Consider the following 19,099-nt stretch of genomic DNA (forward strand, 5'->3'; position numbering starts at 1 on the left):
GACACTCGAGTAGTGATGCCTCCCTTAACACTGCTTGTGTTATTTTCACACAAAGTAGCATTAACTGGGGGCTCACAGCACACAAACGTGGCAATCATCTTTAAGCTGACACTCATGCAGGGGCTTTTTAGGGAAGGAATATTCGGCAAACCACTTGAGAATCAGTGTAAGGCCTGTGGTGCTGAAATGACCTGAAGACAGGAGGCCCTGTCCTCTGGGTGCCTGTGGGTCTCCCCCAGCACAGCAGGCCGGGAGCCCTGACCGCTGCAACAGAGATCAGCCTGCTCACGCCTTGCGTCCCCCAAGACTGGCCTCGGCACCCCAGGAAGGCAAGATTTCTCAACTCTTTTATTAAGTTAGAAATGGGTAAAAACACAACTTGTGGAGAAAGCACCACTGTGAGGTCCTTTGTGCTGTCAGACCTGTACTTAGCGCGGCAATCCAACAGGCCGGGGGCCCCTCCAGGCAGTAGGGATGCTGGACCGGGGCTGCCTCCTCCCCGGCATCTTGGGCTGAGCCATCTCCTGGGACCAGGCCCCTGGCTTCTGGGTGGCTGAGAGGAAGTTCTGACAAAGGCGGGGGCCGTGGGGTCCCAGGAACCTGGAGACATGCCTTCTGACTTTCCCCTAGGGGAAGCTGATGGCCTACGGCTGGTGCATATCTGTGGGCGAATCCTGCCCTAAAGATGCCCTCGGGGCCCCAGGAGACGCCCACAGGCCCGGAGGTGGCACAGAGGTGTCCTGTAAGGGGGCAGGGCCAACTGGAAAGCAACCGGCCCCATGAGTACTACAGCCTACTTGGGAGCGCCAAGCCACACAGTCCGCATAGCAGGCGGTCTGGGAAACCACCCGTTCTGGCCCCCACGGTGCACCGGGGCAGGCAAGGAACAAAGCCACACCCTCTAACACTAGGTGACGGGGGCCGCTGATAGGAGCCGACCTTTCCAGAAACCCGAGGCTGCGGCTGGACCTGTGAGGTGCCCGATACTTGGGAGGTGGGAAAATGAACAAACGCTTGGCAGTTCTCTCACGACCACTGTCACGTTTTGAGCTTAGGGGACACATGATCCAGACCCCATCACCAGCTGGAAGGTTGAGAGGCCAGCATCATGGGGCTGTGTCATCCTCCAAGCTGAGTCCAGCCCTTGGTGGGGTCTGTCGTGGGCACCCTGGAGTCCCCCACTCACATCTGCTCCTGACCTGGGCAGGTAGGGTCCCTCTCTGGGGGCAGGGTGCTCCTGGCAGGAAACGGGGTCATCTCTGCCTCTTGGCTGGGCTCTGAGGGGAGGTACTGGGCAGCCCCATGGGCACGTGCCGCCCGGGGCCTCTGCACACCTGTGTCTGCACCCGGGGCACGGCTGGTCTGACCGGAAGATGGTGAGGTCGCTGGGGGTGAGGCCCAGCTCTCGGGAGCCTATTTAACACTGGTGTTGAGAAAGCCTGGTGGCTGTCACTGAACGGTTCTCTCCCTTAGGACTTTCTCCACAGCACAATCCAGTCTCAGCCCCGATGCACCCATTCCCAGGGGCGTCCCGTGTGGGGAGGCTTTACAATGTTGCCAGGGAAGCCTGGAGCCCAAGACTGTGCTGCCCTCCTGCCCCAGTCCAGGATGCCCTCAAGGCCTGGCAGACGTGTCTTTCTCCTCCAGGCTGAGGGAGTCCTGGTGTCTGTCCACGCCCCCTGGAAGGTCCTCTACCCCCCAACCCCGCAAACCACCGCAAAGCAGGCAAGGCCTCAGCCAGACCCACAGGACGCAGAGACGGCTCTTCTTCCCTGAAGCTCGGAGCAGCCCCCGAGGCCACCGCTCCCAGGACTGGTGGGCCAGCTTCTGGCAGCTCAGAGCGCTGGGCCGGGTGGAGCATCCCACAGACAAGGTCAGGGCCACGTGCATGAGTGAGGGCCGCGGCCGTGGGGCGGGGAGAAACACGTAGCGTCTGTAGAGGAACGAGAGAGAAAAGGTGAATCCCCACCACCCTCTGTCCTTACCTGGAGCCAGACGTGATCACAAGGCCACAGGGAGGGGCTGGGGCTCACCGGTCTACAGCAGTGAGGCCCGGAACAGGCCCGTCACCTCCCTGAGCTGTGCTTTGCTCACCTCCATTCAGCTTCTCCAGACACACGCTCTGCACACCCTCAACCCAGCAGGCAACTTGCCAGGCCCAGAGACACAGCTACCGTCTCCGTGGATCGTGCTCCAGTGGGAGAAACTGCAGGCTTGTACAAACAAATATATACAGCCAACACACAGAGAAATGCTATATGTGGGGGAAAAAAACAAAACTTAAAAGAGATTAGAGAGCCATTTTGCACCAGGAACTGCAGTCTAAAGTCCTGGGTGAGAGCCTTGTGCATCTGCAACCTATGAGCAAGTGAAACTGAGCTCCACTCAAAGGAAAAAAAAAAAAGCCAATAAAACATGGAAGAAAGCAAGTGCATAAAACAGTAGCGGAGACACAATGGCAGAGCAGAAAGATGTGCGCTCACCCCTTCTTACGAAGACTCCGAAATTACAATTAACTGCTGAGCAGACATCAACAACAACAACAAAATGCTGGAACCCACCGAGAAAGATACGCTACGTCCACGACGAAGAAGCCACAGTACGATGGCAGGAGGGGTGCAATCTCGATAAAATCAGATCCCGTACCCGCGAGGAGGGCAACTCACAAACTGGAAATTATTACAGAAGTTGTCCAGCGGGAGTGAAAGTTCTGAGCCCGCTGTCAGGCTCCCCAGTCTGAAATGGGAGGAGGCATCTCAAGAGAACCTGGCTTTGAAGGCCAGCAGGGTTGGACTGCAGGAATTCCACTCTGGGAGGGTGCATGGAAGGTCATATGCACACGAGGACCCAGTTAAACAAACCAGTGACCTCATAAGAGCCTAGGCAAGACCTACCTAACCTGCTGGTACTGGAGGGTCTCCTGTGGAGGTGGGGGGCAGCTGTGACAGACGGCGGGGACAAAGACATTGAAGATAGTTGTTCTGGGGAGTACTCACTGATGTGAGCCTTCCTGGGAAAGCATCATTTCCTCACCAGGACCTGACCCCACCCAACAAGCTGTGGGCTCCATGCTGGGATGTTTAGGCCAACAGGGTGGGAACGCAGCCCCACCCATCAGCAGGCAGGTTACTTAGACACATCCTGAGAACACAGCCGTCTCTTTGTGACCCTGTGGACTGTAGCCCAGCAGGCTCCTCTGTCCACAGGGTTTCCCAGGCAAGAATACTGCAGTGGGCTGCCATTCCCTTCTCCAGGGGATCTTCCCACCAGGGGTTCAGGGATTGAACCCACAGCACCTGAATCGACAGGAGGATTCTTTACCACTGAGCCACCTGGGAAGCTTCACACTACATTTAAACTGATAAAAAAATCGACAACAAAGAATACTCTACCAGCAAGGTTCCCATTCAGATTTGATGGAAAAATCAACAGGTTCACTGACAGACAAAAGCTAAGAGAATTCAGCACCACCAGACCAGCTTTGCAGCTAATGATAAGGGAACTTCTCCAGGTGGAAAAGAAAAGGCTACAACTAGAAACAAATTACAAATGGGAAAACTCACTGATGAAGGCAAACATACAGTAAAGGTAGGAAATGACCTCCACACAAATATGACATCAACTGTGAGAAGAGGAGAATACGAATGCAGGATACTGGAAATGCATTTGAAATTAAAAAACCAGCAACTTAAAACAAGCTTGTTTATATATAGGCTGCTATATCAAAACTTTAAGGTAACTGCAAACCAAAAATTGACAACAGATAAACATAAAAGGAAAAAGGAATCCAAACATAACACCACAGTCATCAAATCACGAGAGAACAAAATGGGATGAAAAAAGATCTACAAAAACAAATCCAAAACAATTAACAAAATGGCAAAAGGAGAGGATACATGCTGCCCACAGGAGACCTACTTCAGATCTAGGGCACCTACAGACAAAGTGAGGGGGTGAAAGCTGGAGTAGCAATCATCATATCGGACAAAATAGACTTTATCAGGTCTGTTACAAGAGACAGTTTTTCCTTATTGCAAAGTTTGGACTTAAATTGAGAAAAGTAGGGAAAACCAATAGGCCATTCAGATATGACCTAAATCAAATCCCTTATGATTATACAGTGGAAATGACAAATGGATTCAAGGGATTTGATATGACAGAGTGCCTGAAGAACTACGGACAGAGATTCCTAACACTGTATAGGAAGTGGTAACCAAAACCATCCCCAAGGGGAAAAAAAACAGAAGGTAAAATGGCTGTCTGAGGAAGCCTTACAAATACCTGTGAGAAGAAGAGAAGCGGAAGCCAAAGGAGAAAAGGAAAGATACACCCATTTGAATGCAGAGTTCCAAATAGCAAGGAGAAATAAGAAAGCCCTCCTCAATAAGCAGTACAAAAAAATAGAGGAAAACAATAGAATGGGGAAGACTAGAGATCTCTTTAAGAAAATAAGAGATACCAAGGGAACATTTCATGCAAAGACAGTCACAATAAAGGACAGAAACGATATGGACCTAACAGAAGCAGAAGACATTAAGAAGAGGTGGCAAGAATACACGGAAGAACTGTACAAAAAAGATCTTCATGACCCAGATAACCACGATGCTGTGATCACTCACCTAGAGCCAGACATCCTGGAGTGTGAAGTCAAGTGGGCCTTAGGAAGCATCACTATGAACAAGCTAGTGGAGGTGATGGAGTTCCAGCTGAGCTATTTCAAATCCTGGAAGATGATGCTGTGAAAGTGCTACACTCAATATGCCAGCAAATTTGGAAAACTCAGCAGTGGCCACAGGATTGGAAAAGGTCAGTTTTTATTCCAATCCCAAAGAAAGGCGATGCCTAAGAATGTTCAAACTACCACACAATCGCACTCATCTCACATGCTAGCAAAGTAATGCTTCCAATTCTCCAAGCTAGGCTTCAATAGTACATGAACTGAGAACTTTCAGGTGTTCAAACTGGATTTAGAAAAGGCGGAGGAACCAGAGATCAAATTGCCAACATCCACTGGATCATAGAAAAAGCAAGAGAGTTCCAGAAAAACATCTACTTCTGCTTCATTGACTATGCTAAAGCCTTTGACTGTGTGGATCACAGCAAACTCCGGAAAATTCTTAAAGAGATGGGAATACCAAACCACCTTACCTGCCTCCTGAGAAATCTGTATGCAGGTCAAGAAGCAAGTTAGAACTGGACATGGAACAATGAACTAGCTCCAAATCGGGAAAGGTGTACGTCAAGGCTGTATACTGTCACCCTGCTTATTTAACTTGTACATCATGCGAAATGCCAGGTTGGGTGAAGCACAAGCTGGAATCAAGATTGCCGGGATAAATATCAATAACCTCGGACACGCAAATGACACCACCCTTATGGCCGAAAGTGAAGAGGAACTAAAGAGCCTCTTGATGAAAGTGAAAGAAGAGAGTGAAAAAGTTGTCTTAAAACTCAACATTCAAAAGACAAAGATCATGACATCCGGTCCCATCAGTTCATGGCAAATAGATGCGGAAACAATTGGAAACAGTGAGAGACTTTATTTTTTGGGCGCCAAAATCACCGCATATGGTGACTGCAGCCATGAAATTAAAAGACGCTTGCTCCTTAGAAGAAAAGCTATGACAAACCTAGACAGCATATTAAAAAAGCAGAGACATTACTTTGCCAACAAAGGTCTGTCTAGTCAAGGCTATGGTTTTTCTAATAGTCATGTATGGATGTGAGAGTTGGACCATAAGGACAGCTGAGCACCGAAGAACTGACGCATTTGAACTGTGATGTTGGAGAAGATTCTTGAGAGTCCCTTGGACTGCAAAGAGATCAAACCAGTCAATCCTAAAGCAAAGTAGTCCTGAATATCTTTGGAAGGACTGATGCTGAAGGTCCAATACTTTGGCCACCTGATGTGAAGAATTGACTCACTGGAAAAGACCCTGATGCTGGGAAAGACTGAAGGCAGGAGGAGAAGGGGACGACAGAGGATGGATGGTTGGATGGCATCACCAACTCAGTGGACATGAGTTTGAGCCAGGCCCCAGGAGTTGGTGATGGACAGGGAAGGCTGGCATGCTGCAGTCCATGGGGTCACAAAGAGTCAGACACGACTGAGCAACTGAACTAAAAAAAAAGAATTAATGCCATTTGCAGCATCATGGATGCACCTAGAGATTCATGCTAAGTGAAGTTAGAGAAAGAGAAATATCATAGGATATCACTTATAGATAAAATGATACAAATGAACTTATTTACAGAATAGAAACAGACTTGCAGACTTAAGAGAATGAATTTATGGTTACCAGAGGGGAAGAGCTGGGGGTTGGCATAGGTTGGGAGTTTGAGACTGACATGTACACACTGCTATATTTTAAAACGATAATGAGGGGCTCCCTGGGGGCTCAGTGGTAAAGAATCTGCCTGCCAATATAGGAGACTCGGGTTCAATCCCTGGTCTGAAGACCCCACATGCTCCAGAGCCCACAGCTACTGAGCCTGCATGCCCTGGAGCCTGTGCTCCATGAGAAGTCGCTGCAGGGAGCAGCCCGCACACCGTAACAGAGAACAGCCCCACCTCCCCAAGACTAGAGCAACAAAGACCCACATAGACAAAACGTATGGCAGAAACCAGCGCAATACTGTAAAGCAATTATCCTCCGAGAAAAAGATTTTTTTTAAGTAATAAAAAAAGTTAAAAGATAACCAACAAGGACCTACTGTATAGCACAGGGAACTCTGCTCAATATTCTCTAATAACCTAAACGGGAAAAGCATTTGAGAGAGAATACGTACAAGTATGCATACAGCTGAATCACTTTGTGGTACCCCTGAAACTAACAACACTGTTATCAACTACACTCCAATATAAAAACCTTAAAGATAATAGTAAAAAAAAAAAATTAGAGATTAAAACAAGAACTTTTACTGTGGCAGAGGGTGTGGGAAGGACACCCCTAGACCTGCAGGACATAGGAGTTTGCTCGAGAGGCAAGGAGCAGCATGTGCAGAAACCCTGGGGTGGGAGTCCAGCACGTCTGAGGCTGAACGCAGGCCAGTGGGGTGGAGACGCTAAGGGAGGGCGGGCGGACAAGGCCAGAGAACGGGGGCAGGCGGCGCGCAGACGTGCCACAGCTAGTCACGCCGCCAGGAGGAACAGCACGGCTGCGGCAGCAGGCAACACGCTCACTCCTGCACTCGACCAGTGTTCACTGCACTGCCTGTCCACCCGGACCCCGCAGGACGAGCTGAGACGGTAGCAGAGCTCACACTCCAGTGCCAGGCGCTCGGTGGAGCAGCTGCGCTGAGCTTCACGTTTTCCTGTGGAAAACAAGGCGATACCTGCCTCCCAGAGAAGGATGGAGCCATCTAACGCACGTGAAGGGTCTAGTGTAAAACGGCCTGGGAGCAGCGAAGAAAACCCAGCTAGCCAGCACGGTCAGTTTCTAAAGCCCAACCCGCAGTGACAGCTCGGCGTAATCTGGCCCAACTCCAAGCAGGGATGTGGCCGTGTGTCCATCCAGGAGGTGGGGTCCCTGGCTGGAGCTCAGCTCCTGGGCTGCTCACCTCGCGGAGAAAGGACACAGCAGGCCCAGGAAGGAGCTGGAGTGGGTGCGGAGCGGGGAACACTCGGGACAGCGACGTAGGGCTGTCCACCTCCGTGCAGTTCTAACAACAGTTTCTCTGAGGACTTCCCCAGTGGTCCTGTTACTGAGACTCCATGCTTCCAAAGCAGGGGCCCAGGTTCAACCCCTGGTCAGGGAACTCGAGCCCGCATGCCACAACTACGAGCTGGCATGCTGCAACAAAGATCAAAGATCCCACGTGCCGAACCTGAGGGCCGTCCTGCTGGCTCAGAAGGTAAAGAAACCAAGACCCGCGCAGCCAAGTACATAGACATTTAAAAAACAAAAACAGGCTCTCTGGAGTGCCGCCAAGGGTCTTCCCCACCCCGACGGTCCACACCCACCCATGAGCCATTTCCACGCTGATGCCACTCGTACTCTGGCCAGCTGAGCGCCACGGGCTCAGAGGTGGCCCAAACCAAGGAAGCAGGCTTGTGCCAGGAGACACAGATGACGCCGCCTCCATGACATCCAACTGCTGGAGGGGGCTTCACAGAGACTCCAAAAGGAAAGAGGAGGAGGCTCCCCGCCGGCAGAGCCTTGGTCCCCAGCGGCCGCGTCCTCGGTCTTACAGATCTGGGCGTGTTTCGCCTGTGTGGCTGTCAGCCTGACATCAGCTGGGAAAGAGCCACGAGGGCAGGGAGCTCACGTCTAGCTGTAAGTCTGTACTTGCTTAAGTCACAGGATCATGAACACAGTTCCAGCTAGCGCAGGCACCTGTGGGCCCTTCTCCTTCAACGGGATGCAGCCCTCGCTCCCACGGCTCTGAAGGCGGACTCCGGCTCTGCCAAGCTGCTGGAGCCCAGGGGTCAGCAAGCTCCCAGAAGGGTGCACCACCCACGCCACATCTGGAGAGCCCTGACTCTGGGAAATTGGCCTGAGTCAAGTCAGCGCCCTGCTCCCTCCACACACAGCCCTGAGCCACTCCCATGCGCTGGGCAGGGCGACTGCTGTTTTCTCAGTGGGGCTGGTGAAGGCCCCCCAACCCCTCCAAGGGCCTCACTAGCCAGAGCTCCGAATGGGCCCCTAACACCCGGAGATGCTCTAAGGTGGTGAACCCAAAACTTGGGGGCCTGGGCCCCCCACCCCCGCCCGGCACACAAGACGGACATGGACTTCCCCTCAGGGCAGGGCGCCCCTGCTGCCCCAGAAAAGGCTCTGACCCGGGGGAGCCCCTCTAGGCTGTCCTGAGTTGCTGAGGAGGCAGCAGAGGAGCTGGGGGGCGGCACTGCCCAGGCCCACACTCACTCTGAGGTCACTCAGGGCGCCCTGGTCTGGGCCGCCCGGAGTTTTGGCAGCCGCCTCTCTGGGACCTAGTTTCCTTATCTGTGAAACGGGACTACATTAAAAAAACAAAATGTTGCCTGCCACATCAGTAAACAAAAGCTGCTGCAGCCCTCAGCTGTCACAGCCTCCTCGGACTGTGCACCCAGGAGACTAGGAGGGAAGGCAAGGGCACCGGCCCCAGGAGCTGAGGTGCGCATCAGAGGGGTGGCCTCAGAGAGTCCGGACTCCTGCATCTTCCCGCACAGAGGAAAGAGTGCTTGTGATGTCTGTGCTCTGCTTAGTCGCGTCTGACTCTCTGGGACCCTATGGGCTGTAGCCCGCTGGGCTCCTCTGTCCATAGGATTCTCGAGACAAGAATACTGGAGTGGGTTGCTAGTTCCTCCTCCAGGGGACTTTCCCAACCCAGGAATCAACCCCAGGTCGCCCGCATTGCAGGCAGATTCTTTACCATCTGAGCCAGCAGGGAAGCCCAAGAATACTGGAGTGGGTAGCCTGTCCCTTCTCCAGGGGATCTTCCTGATGCAGGAATCATACCAGGGTCTCCTGCATTGCAGGCGGATTCTTTACCAGCTGAGCTGCTGGTTTTCTTTAATCACCAGTTATCTTTTCATGTTCGGACTCCCTGGTCTTTGTTGCACAATCTCCTATATACACTGGCTTCCCCTCTGACCTCTTCAGAGAGGTCCCTCAGAGCTGAGATGCTGTGGTCTGGGCTTAAGTGCTGAGTTTTGTCTGCTGAACAAAACATAATTCTCAACCCTTAGGTTATGCACTGTTTTTCCAGTCAACAGGACCCGTGTCCACCTCACAGAGCACACGTGGGGTCAGCGGTCACCCCACCGCCGTGCACAGCACCCCCCGCCAGCCCTGTGACTGCCCAGTCCTGAGGGTCATCCACGGGGGCCCTGGCAGGCAGCCCACAGCCACCAAGGCCATCCCGGCTCGCACGGGGCCACGCTGTGCAGATGGACGGACGGACGCGGGGTGCTTCATCCCCCTTCAGCCCAGCCCCAAACCCTGAGCTCTGGGGTTTCCTCCTGGCCGCCACCTCTTTAAGGCCAGACAGAATGTGCTGAATCTACCCTCCTGTGGTGGCGGGGGGATCACAGGCTCAGCCTCTCCCAGAGCGGGACTGGAGGGAGTGCCTGCCCACACCCACCCCCTGGGGCTGGTCCCCCACAGTGCCCAGGAGGAGAAGACAGCTCCAGGCAGGCTTCTGATGCTCTAAAGACCACAGGCCAGAGGCAGGCAGGGTCAGGGCAGGAGAGAGAACGAGAGGAAAGGACGACCACGCGTGGCCTACACTTGGCGGGCAGCCCAGAGAGGTGGGCGCCCACCCCAGCTCCAGGAGCCTCCTGGCCACTGTCATCCAGAGACAAGGATCAGACTGAGACCCGGGAGGCGAGGGCTGGCCCTGGAGATCTTGCAGACGGTCAGCTTCAAAGAGCGTCCCACCCCACTGCCGGGCAGCACTCCGGTGGGCTGCAGTGGGCAGCGACTGGTGCCAGGGTGCAGACACGGGGATGCTCGGGGCCTGGGTCTCCAGAGCCACCTGCAGGCCTGGGGCCCGGCCAGGGTTCAGATCCCGCTCCGGCCCTCACCAGCTGTGGCCTCACACCAGTCACCCAACCTGGGTCTCGGTACCAGGAGCACCTCCAACAGACACTTCCGAGCGGACGGAATGAGCTCATGGCCGAGAAACAGAGCACTCGGGGATGACCAGGGGAGTCACCCGGGGTGGCGAGCGGGGCTGCAGAGCGTGGAGCTCTCCAGCTGGTGGTCCCTGGAGTCTCTGGTTCGGGGACCAGAGAGGCACTGCAGGCTGGACCCTAGGCCAGTCCGATGCCTGCAGGAGGGGCTGGAACAGCAGCGCAGGGAGGGGGCACTTGGGACACGCTGGTACAGACCCCCTTCTCTGGCCCCGGCACTGGGGGTTCCCGGCTGGCAGCCAGGCTGGGTGCGGGGGTGGTCCATGCTGGAGGGGGCGGGGGCACCAGGGGCACTAGTCTGCTCATCCCGGCCTCCGTGAGCCTTGCCAAGGGTGCTCGAGCCCAGCCCCTCACCCACCGCTGCTGTCTGGGGCCCCTCCCACCCCGTCCACCGGCCACAACTGCACCATCCACCCAGAGCCCAGGGCGGGCCAGGCACACCCAGGCATCACTCTCCGCCCCAGCGCCCCTGCCGGGTCCCTGTCCGAGACCACAGCACCTGCTGCGGGCTGGGGAGTGCTGAAGAGGCAAGGCCTGTGCGTCACTCGGCCAGGGGCACGGAAAAGGCAATCCTGACCGTGCGGGAGGGACCCTTCCAGAAGGAGGGGCTGGCCCAGGGACACCCCAAACCAGAGGCCGTGGCTGCCTAAAGCATTCTGAAACCATCACCACCATCCTCGCCTCATCACAACCTCGAAGGAAAGCTGACTCTGAACCTGGACCCTCACCTGATCTCTTCTACTCAACTAGTGTGAGGAATACAATTTTTATCCCCATTTCCCAGATGGCAAAGCTGAGGCTCAGGGAGGTTGAGCAACTGGATCAAGCAGCCAGCGAGTCAGAGCTGAGGGCCCACGCCTGCTTCCATTCCCCAGTCCCTGAAACAGGGGGAAGTCCTGGGAAAGTAGCAGGCTCATGGGGTCCTGCTGATCTCCCCGCCCCCCCGCCAAACCCTCTCCTGCTTGGGAGGAACTGCCCTCCAGGGCCCCGAGGACAGGCCAACACCAGACAAGGTCACAGCCCCTGGCCCTGGGTGGCCTGAGGTGGGATGAGGCGTCAGGGCCTACAGACCACAGGTTTCCAAGAAGGAGACACCAATGTTCTCTTTAAAGCCTGCTCCCCAGGGGACCAAGGTCTGTGGCCGGTCAGAGTTTTCTCCCAGAGAGAAAGAGAGCAGATTCAACAAACAAAGCAGAGAAACCGTAAAGGAGAACAAAGCCTGTTCCCACCAGTTCGCTCTTTACGACGCCTCGCACCCTGTATGGATCTGACGCCTTTGCGGGGGCCAGCTTCGCCTGCCTGCTGGGGATGGAGCCCTTTAAGGGCCTCGAAGGCCTGGCTGGATCTGACTTAGCAGCTGAAACATCAGATTCCATTCAGAAGCCACCCAGCCAAGTACGACTGCCTCTGCCTGCCTCCGCTGCATGGAGTTTTCAAGATTTTTGTCAGCAGCCGCCAGGCCAATGAGGAAATGAATTTTCAGCTCAGGCTGGCCCCATACACTGTTCCTGTGACCTGAACAGCATGGGGCCAACGGCTGGCTCCTCCGATCTGCAGGAGCATGGGGCAGCAGCTGTGGGCAGGGAGAGGCTGGAACCCAGGACAGCCTGGGGTGGGCATCAAGGCACCCCTGGCATGACCTGGCATCTGATCCCACCCTCCCCTGAGCTTCCTGGAGCCCCCAGGACCGATGCCTTCTGCCTTCCACCCACTGGGGGTCCCGGGACCTCACCACCCCAAGGGACGAAGATCCGAGGCGAGCTAAGAGGCGGGACCTGACCATGGATGACCTTCTCCAATGCCCACCAGTCTACACCCCGTCCCAGCCCCTGTGCCCCTGCCAGGCTGGCTCAGGACACCCAAATCCAACCTCAGAGCAGGCTGGATCACCCCAGAGGGGCTGTAGGAAAGCGTCCCCCCCAAAGGGCCCCGCCAGGACAGGCTGGCCCCCTTCCCTTGACTCCATTCATTCTGCACCCTGGACAAGCCCCTCCTGCCAGCCCCCTGCCCCTTCGATGCCCACAAGGAGCGCCTGACCGTGTCACCTCGCCCCTGGCCTCCACTGTGTCCTTTCTGTTTCACGTGGTGACTTCATGGAATGATGTCACTGAGATCAGAGAGTGTGGTAACCCAGGGTAACCAGGGCAGCCCTGCTGGGAAGGCCTCCTCTCCATTTTGTGGAGGGATGGGAGGAGACGAGAGGCTCCCTCACGTACCGGGGAGCACACAGCTGCCCACAGGAGAGGCCAGGCTGAGCCCACAGCCGGGCCCAGTGCCCTGGCCCCAAGCCCACCCGAGTGCCCCGTCCACTCCCCTCCTGCTGCTCCTCACAGACCGCCTGGTGGGGCACTCACCTTGACTACACTCTGGACTCTCCCAGAGCTACCCCAGCTCTGAGCCCTGGGCCCCAGACACCCTGACTGCAGTGGTCTGGGCTGAGGCCTGGGCTCAGCATTTGCGGAGGACAGAATTGGTGGCCTTGCCCAAACAGAGGGGCTTCCCTGGTGGCTCAGACGGTCAAGAATCTGCCTGTAATTGACCCAAGTTCAATCCCCAGAGGTCCGCTCTTAGCTTCTGGGAGGTGATCTGTGTCATACCTGACAGGAGGGTCTTCGTTTACAGTGACGTCCATGTGACCTAGGGGGCTTTGGGTCATGCTGGACTTTGGACCAGCTGACTTGAGAGTAACTGTGTGGCCAGTCAGTCACGCCCACACAATGGGGCCCTGATAAAAACTCTGGACACTGACGCTGTGTGAGCGCCCCTGGTGGGCAGTGTGTGTGCCGTCACTCACAGACGCTGTTAATCCACGGGGTGTGGGCGGGGTGCTCCGCGTCTGGACCCGCGTCCAGGGCTCTGCCCCAGGCATCTCCGCCCTGGATTAATCCGCATCCTTTCCCCGTAATTAGACTGTAACGGGGGATATATACGTTCAGCACATCCACGAGCGCCTCCAGTGCTGGATCTAAGCCGCTTCTGGGGAACCCTCACCTCACAGCTGGTGGCTGTGGCAGTGTCGTACACCCACACATCCTTGGAGACCCCATTCTCTGAGGGTGCCCCTGCATGGAGACTGTGCCCCCAGACTGCGAAAGTTAGCCTAAACGCCACATACGATGTGTCCACAGACCCCCAGCGACTGATTTACAGCCAGGCCCCAGGAACCAGTCTAAGATGGTTGCCCCCATCTGGCAAAAGGGTTACATGCTTTGCTCAAGATTAACTGTAAAAGGGGCGGGGGGGTTGGGGGGGGGGGCTAGGTTCTGGCTCCAGAGTAGAAAAAAGGAGTCCCAGAGGGCCCCCCAGTCACCTGCTTCCTGGCTGGCCCAGCCTCCCCTGAAGATGCAGGCTTTGCCCCGAGTGGGTTCGCGCGGGGGAGTGGGGCTCACCTGGCTGGCTCCGCGCGCCTCAGGCGGGCAGGTGCTTCCAGGTGCTGACGAAGGCCGTGGGGATGAGCGAGTAGGGCACGGTGGTGACGCAATTCCACGTGTCCGACGTGGGGTCGTAGCAGTCCAGGGTCTTACACCGCTGGGTGCCGAAGTAGCCCCCCACCACGTAGAGCTTGTTGCCCGACGCCAGCGCGTGGCAGGACATGCGCTTGGCGGTCATGTCCCCGATCCGCGTCCACTGGTTGCTCTCGCAGTCGAAGCGGTAGGCCGAGGCGGCCGTGAACTCCGTGTCGCCGCCCATGATGAAGATCTGGCTGCCCAGCACGGCGGCCGCGGTGTACCGCCAGGGCTGCGGGCACTCGGCCTTGATGCTCCACCGGTTCTCCGACGGGTCGTAGCACTGGACCTTGGACACCATGTCCCGGTGGATGCTGGTGCCGCCGAACACGAAGAGCTTCAGCTTGGCGCTCACCACCGCGGCGTTGCTGACGCCGTCCCTCAGCGGCGCCACCATGGCCCACTTGTTCGCCCCGGGGTCGTACCTCTCCACCTGCTTCAGCGAGACCGACGGCGAGGCCGGGAAGACGCCGGCCAGCGACGTGTGGCCCCCGACCACGTAGAGGCAGTTCTCCAGCTCGGCGGAGCCGTGGCCGAAGCGGGCGATCAGCATGGGCGCCGCCTTGGACCACTCCTCGTGGGCCGTGTTGTACACCCACACGTCCTTGGAGACCCCGTTCTCGGAGCCGCGGCCCCCGGTGACGTACACCTTGCAGCCGATGGCCGAGGCGCTGAATTCCTTGCGGGGGCTGGGCAGGTCCGCCTTCGGGATGATCTCCTTGGCCTTGTGGTCCACCTGGTAGATCTTGTCGCACATGAAGGTCTGGCCCCCGAGGATGAGCAGCGTGTGGCCGGCCCGGCGCGGCCGGGCGCAGGGGCTGGTGACCACGCCGTCGTTCTGCAGGATCCGGGCCTTGCAGCGCAGCGCCTCGTCCACCAGCAGCCGCGTGCGCTCATCCGCCATGAGCAGGGCGTCGCCGGACGCGGCCTCCTTCAGGCAGTCGGAGGGCAGCAGGGCCAGCCGCACGCCGCGGAGGAGCTCGGGCAGGTGGGCCTTGCGCTGCTCCAGGTCGTGCCGGACCCACTGCAGCACGGCCTCGAAGACCACGCGCTCGTCCTCAGCCTCCAGCTCGTCGCTGGAGACGAGGTCCAGCAGGGTGTCCTTGGAGAGGCTGTTGAAGTCGTCGCTCTGGCGCACGGCCTCGAAGTGCACCAGGCACATGCGCCAGGAGAACTCGTAGAGCCGGCGGCACTGGTGGGCGTCCGAGAGCAGCATCATGCCCAGGCAGTTGGATGGGAACAGGTTCTTCTCCAGGAACTCGGCGGCCGCGTCCCGCACGTCGTGGAACTGCAGCATGTCGCCCGCCTCCAGCAGCGACTCGGCATTCTCCTCGTTGATGACGATGCGCGACGAGTAGGCAAAGTCCAGCAGCAGCTCCAGCACCTCGGGGTGCAGGTTGTCCTGGAAGTTGACCGTGTCGTCGTGGCTCTCCCGCAGGCCGTGGCTGAACATGGCCTCGAAGTAGCGGCTGGAGGCGGCCAGCACGGCGCGGTGGCAGGGGAAGGCGCGGTCGCCGGCCCAGAGCGTCACGTCGGTGAACATGCGGTGCTTGCGCAGCGTGTTGAGGTGCGCCAGCACGCAGTCGGGGTGTGAGGCCTTGTGGAACAGCGTGATGTTCATGGAGCCCGTGCTGCTCCGCGACTTGCGGGTCTCGTGGACGCTGACCGACATGCTGAGCCGACCTGCTGGGTGGGGGGGAGGGATGGGGCCACAGGTGAGAGGGGCCAGGCCCCAGGCCCCCGCAGCGTCCCCCAAACCTGGCCGGCCGGCCCCGCCCCACCCCTGCTCAGCTCTGCCACACCCAGACCAAGCCCCGCCCCTCAATCTGAAGGTCAAAGGATGGCTCTGGCGGTAAAGCCTGAGGTTCATCTCTGGATAGGAGCCTGCCCAGGTGACCTTAACCTACAGTCATCTCCCATGGTTGCAAGAACATGCCACGGTGTCCCCAGCCCGGTTAAGAGGACAGCAGGTGGGCTCGCGTCCCTGGTGGCTCAGTGGTAAAGAATCCCCCTGCCAATGCAGGGGACATGGGTTGGATCCCTCATCTGGGAAGATCTCACATGCTGGGGAGCAACTAAGCCCGTACACCACAGCTACTGAGCCTGTGCTCCAGAGCCCGGGAGCCTCAACTACTGAGCCCATGCGCCACCACTACTGAGGGTGACGGGCCCTAGAGCCTGTGCTCTGCACCGAGGGGCCCCCGCAACGAGAAGCCCGGGCACTGCGACTGGGGAGGAGCTCCCGTCTGCTGCAACTGGAGAAAAGCCTGCACAGCAACGAAGACCCAGCACACCCAAAAATAAATGAATCTTAATAAAAAAGAGGACAGCAGGGCAGGGCTAAGCGGCATGCGCTCGGGATACATTCCTCGGCTCAGGGATGCTGCTGCATGATTCTGCAGCCAGGGAAGCCAAGGCTCGGAGAGGCGCCCGGCTGCCTGACTCCCACAGCCAGGATTCCCACGTGGGCCATCCAGTTCCAGCCCAGCAGCCACCCCGTTGGCCAAGGAGACTTACATTCGTGCAGGGGGCCTTTTGCAAAACATCCCCAAGGAGCCACAGAGCCCAGGCAGAGCCTCATGCCCCTGCTATGCTCCCAGCAGGGCTCTGTCCTGAGCCGGGCTCCACGCAGCCGTGGCCACATTCCTCATCATCCTTGCCCTTAGAAAGCTCACCATGAGCCACTGTCACAGCCTAAGCGCTCAGTGTAGACATGCTCTGCAAATCCAGGGCTCTCTAGAGGCCTCTGGACCCAGCTGCAATGAGGCCAGCTGGCCTGTGGCTCACTCCCTGGACACCTGCTCCATTCTGAATCCCAGTGGGAAGCCGAGACAAAGCCCTGGGTGACAGCGGGACACTAACGCAACCCGGATCTGCCTCAACCACAGCAGCTGGAACACCTGCAGCCAGTGGAGTCTCCCTGGTTCTGACAGGTGACTCCGGGCTCCTGGGCCGCAGCGAGCGCCCCACATGCCCCAGTCTGCCCATCTCTGCTGGGCCAGGGACATGGGGCTCTGAGTGCTGGTCCCCGGAGCAGACACGAGCTTGAATGCAAGGATTCCAAAGCACTTTAATTAATAAAGTCTGGTCAATGACACGACCTCAAACCCCACTATGGTGCTGTGGAAACGAGGCTCAGCCAACACGAGGCAAAACCTTAGGCCTCGAAGTGGCCAAAAGCAAACTGCATGCAGCGTCCTGACCCCAGAAGTCTGTGCTTCCAGCTGGTAACAAGGCCAGAAAAACCCCCTTTTCATTTTTACTTTCAAAAGTGTGTAACTCCCCCCGACCCCTCCTCACTCCAGGTCACTTTTGTACTGAAGCAATGACCTGTTGACTTTATTTTTGGGGGCTCCAAAATCACTGCAGATGGTGACTGCAGCCAAGAAATTGAAAGACACTGCTCCCTGGAAGAAAAGCAATAACAAACCTACATCGTATCAAAAAGCAGAGATATCACTTCATCAACAAAGGTCCGTATTGTCAAAGCTATGGTTTTCCTAGTAGTCATGTATGCATGTGAGAGCTGGACCATAAAGGCTGAGCATCGAAGAACTGATGCTTTTGAACTGGTGCAGTGTTGGCAAAGACTCTTGAGAGTCCCTTGGACCGCAAGGAGATCAATCAAGTCAATCCTAAAGGAAATCAATCCTGAATGTTCATTGGAAGGACTGACGCTGAAGCTCCAATACTTTGGCCACCTGAATTGAAAAGCTGACTCTTTGGAAAAGACCCTGATGTTGGGAAAGATTGAGGGCAGGAGGACAAGGGGGCAACAGAAGATGAGATGGTTGGATAGCATCACTGACTCGATGGACATGAGTCTGAGCAAACTCCAGGAGCTGGTGAAGCACAGGGAAGCCTGGCGTGCTGTAGTTCATGGGGTTGCAGAGTCGGACACAACTGAGCAACTGAACAACGACCTGATGACGGAAGGCTGTGCTCCAGCTTCGGTTGTCAGTCAGGATCCAAGTACACGGCTATCTCCCTTGCTCCCTCCTCTCCTGGCAAAGAACCAAGGAAGCCACAGTGACGTGATCAGAGCTGCCCGGGCAAGGCCCCAGCTCCCTGGCTGGGTGGGGAAGACAGCGGGGCTGGGCCTGGCCTCACTGCTCTGGCCCCCAAGCTCCAGGCAGACCATGGGCCAGTGGCCCGCCAGGAACACTGCTGCGCAAACCAGCCACTGTGGCCCACAGGGCTCAGGTGAAGAGCTCAGGCTCAGGGGTGTGTGCCTGTCCGTGTGCAGTCTGCAGGAGTGGGAAAATGCAGGACCCCACACCCAGACTGCACACAGTGGTCCCCAAGCTACCGCCCACCCAGGGCACCACTCTCTCTGCAGCTCAGTCTCCTCTTTTGTAAGACAAAGCCCCTGCCCTGTTCAGGCCTCCTGAGAGCCCCTCACTTGTTGGCAATTATTTACAGAGCTTGACCTCTGAGCCTGGGCCTGGGACCCACAGACGACAGGCTGTGCTGACCTGGCCTCACAAGCTCAGCAGCAGCAACCCCCAACCAGGTCTGAACTGCCCACCCTCGATTCCAGACCACACAGCACGGTCCCCACACCTTGTGTGACCGCTTAATCCTCATTCCTGCTACTGCCCCTCAATTGTCGGACACCTTCCCAAACGTGGCCATCCACCGGGGCCTCCCAGATGGCTCAGCGGTGAAGAATCCACCTGCCAATGCAGGAGACGCAGAAGACCTGAGTTCAGTCCCTGGCTGGGGAAGATCCCCTGGAGGAGGAAACGGCAACCCACTCCAGTGCTCTTGCCTGGAGAATCCCGTGGATGGAGGAGCCTGGAGGGCTACAGTCTGCGGGGTTGCATAGTGTTGGACACGACGGAGCACACACAGGCGTGCAACTGGGTGATGCCATCCACCACGCCCCCGTGTGCCGAGGCCTTTAGAGGGACGTGGCCTCTGATCTGGGGGCGCCTGGGGGACTGGCTCCAAGGCCTCTGATTCGGGGCCCTGATGG

At 57.1% G+C, this 19,099-nt stretch overlaps 1 protein-coding gene across 4 annotated transcripts in view; it reads right to left on the reverse strand.

Annotated features, from left to right (window-relative positions):
* Nucleotides 1–329: 329 nt before the first annotated feature.
* Nucleotides 330–19,099, reverse strand: part of KLHL25 (kelch like family member 25) — a 50,289-nt gene continuing 31,519 nt past the window's right edge. For 2 of the 4 annotated variants that reach the window (XM_042235073.1, XM_004017732.4), the window contains exons 2-3: nt 14,005–15,804; nt 330–1,933 (exon numbers count right to left, since the gene is read on the reverse strand). In XM_042235073.1, coding sequence (XP_042091007.1) covers nt 14,024–15,793 — 1,770 coding nt within the window. In that variant the 5' untranslated portion in view covers nt 15,794–15,804 and the 3' untranslated portion in view covers nt 330–1,933; nt 14,005–14,023. Of the gene's footprint in view, nt 1,934–14,004; nt 15,808–19,099 lie in introns of all 4 variants that reach the window. The other 2 variants (XM_042235074.1, XM_012098433.3) reach the window with 1 other exon arrangement.

Source organism: Ovis aries, chromosome 18, assembly GCF_016772045.2.
Source record: "Ovis aries strain OAR_USU_Benz2616 breed Rambouillet chromosome 18, ARS-UI_Ramb_v3.0, whole genome shotgun sequence".
Classification (NCBI taxonomy): Eukaryota; Metazoa; Chordata; class Mammalia; order Artiodactyla; family Bovidae; genus Ovis; species Ovis aries.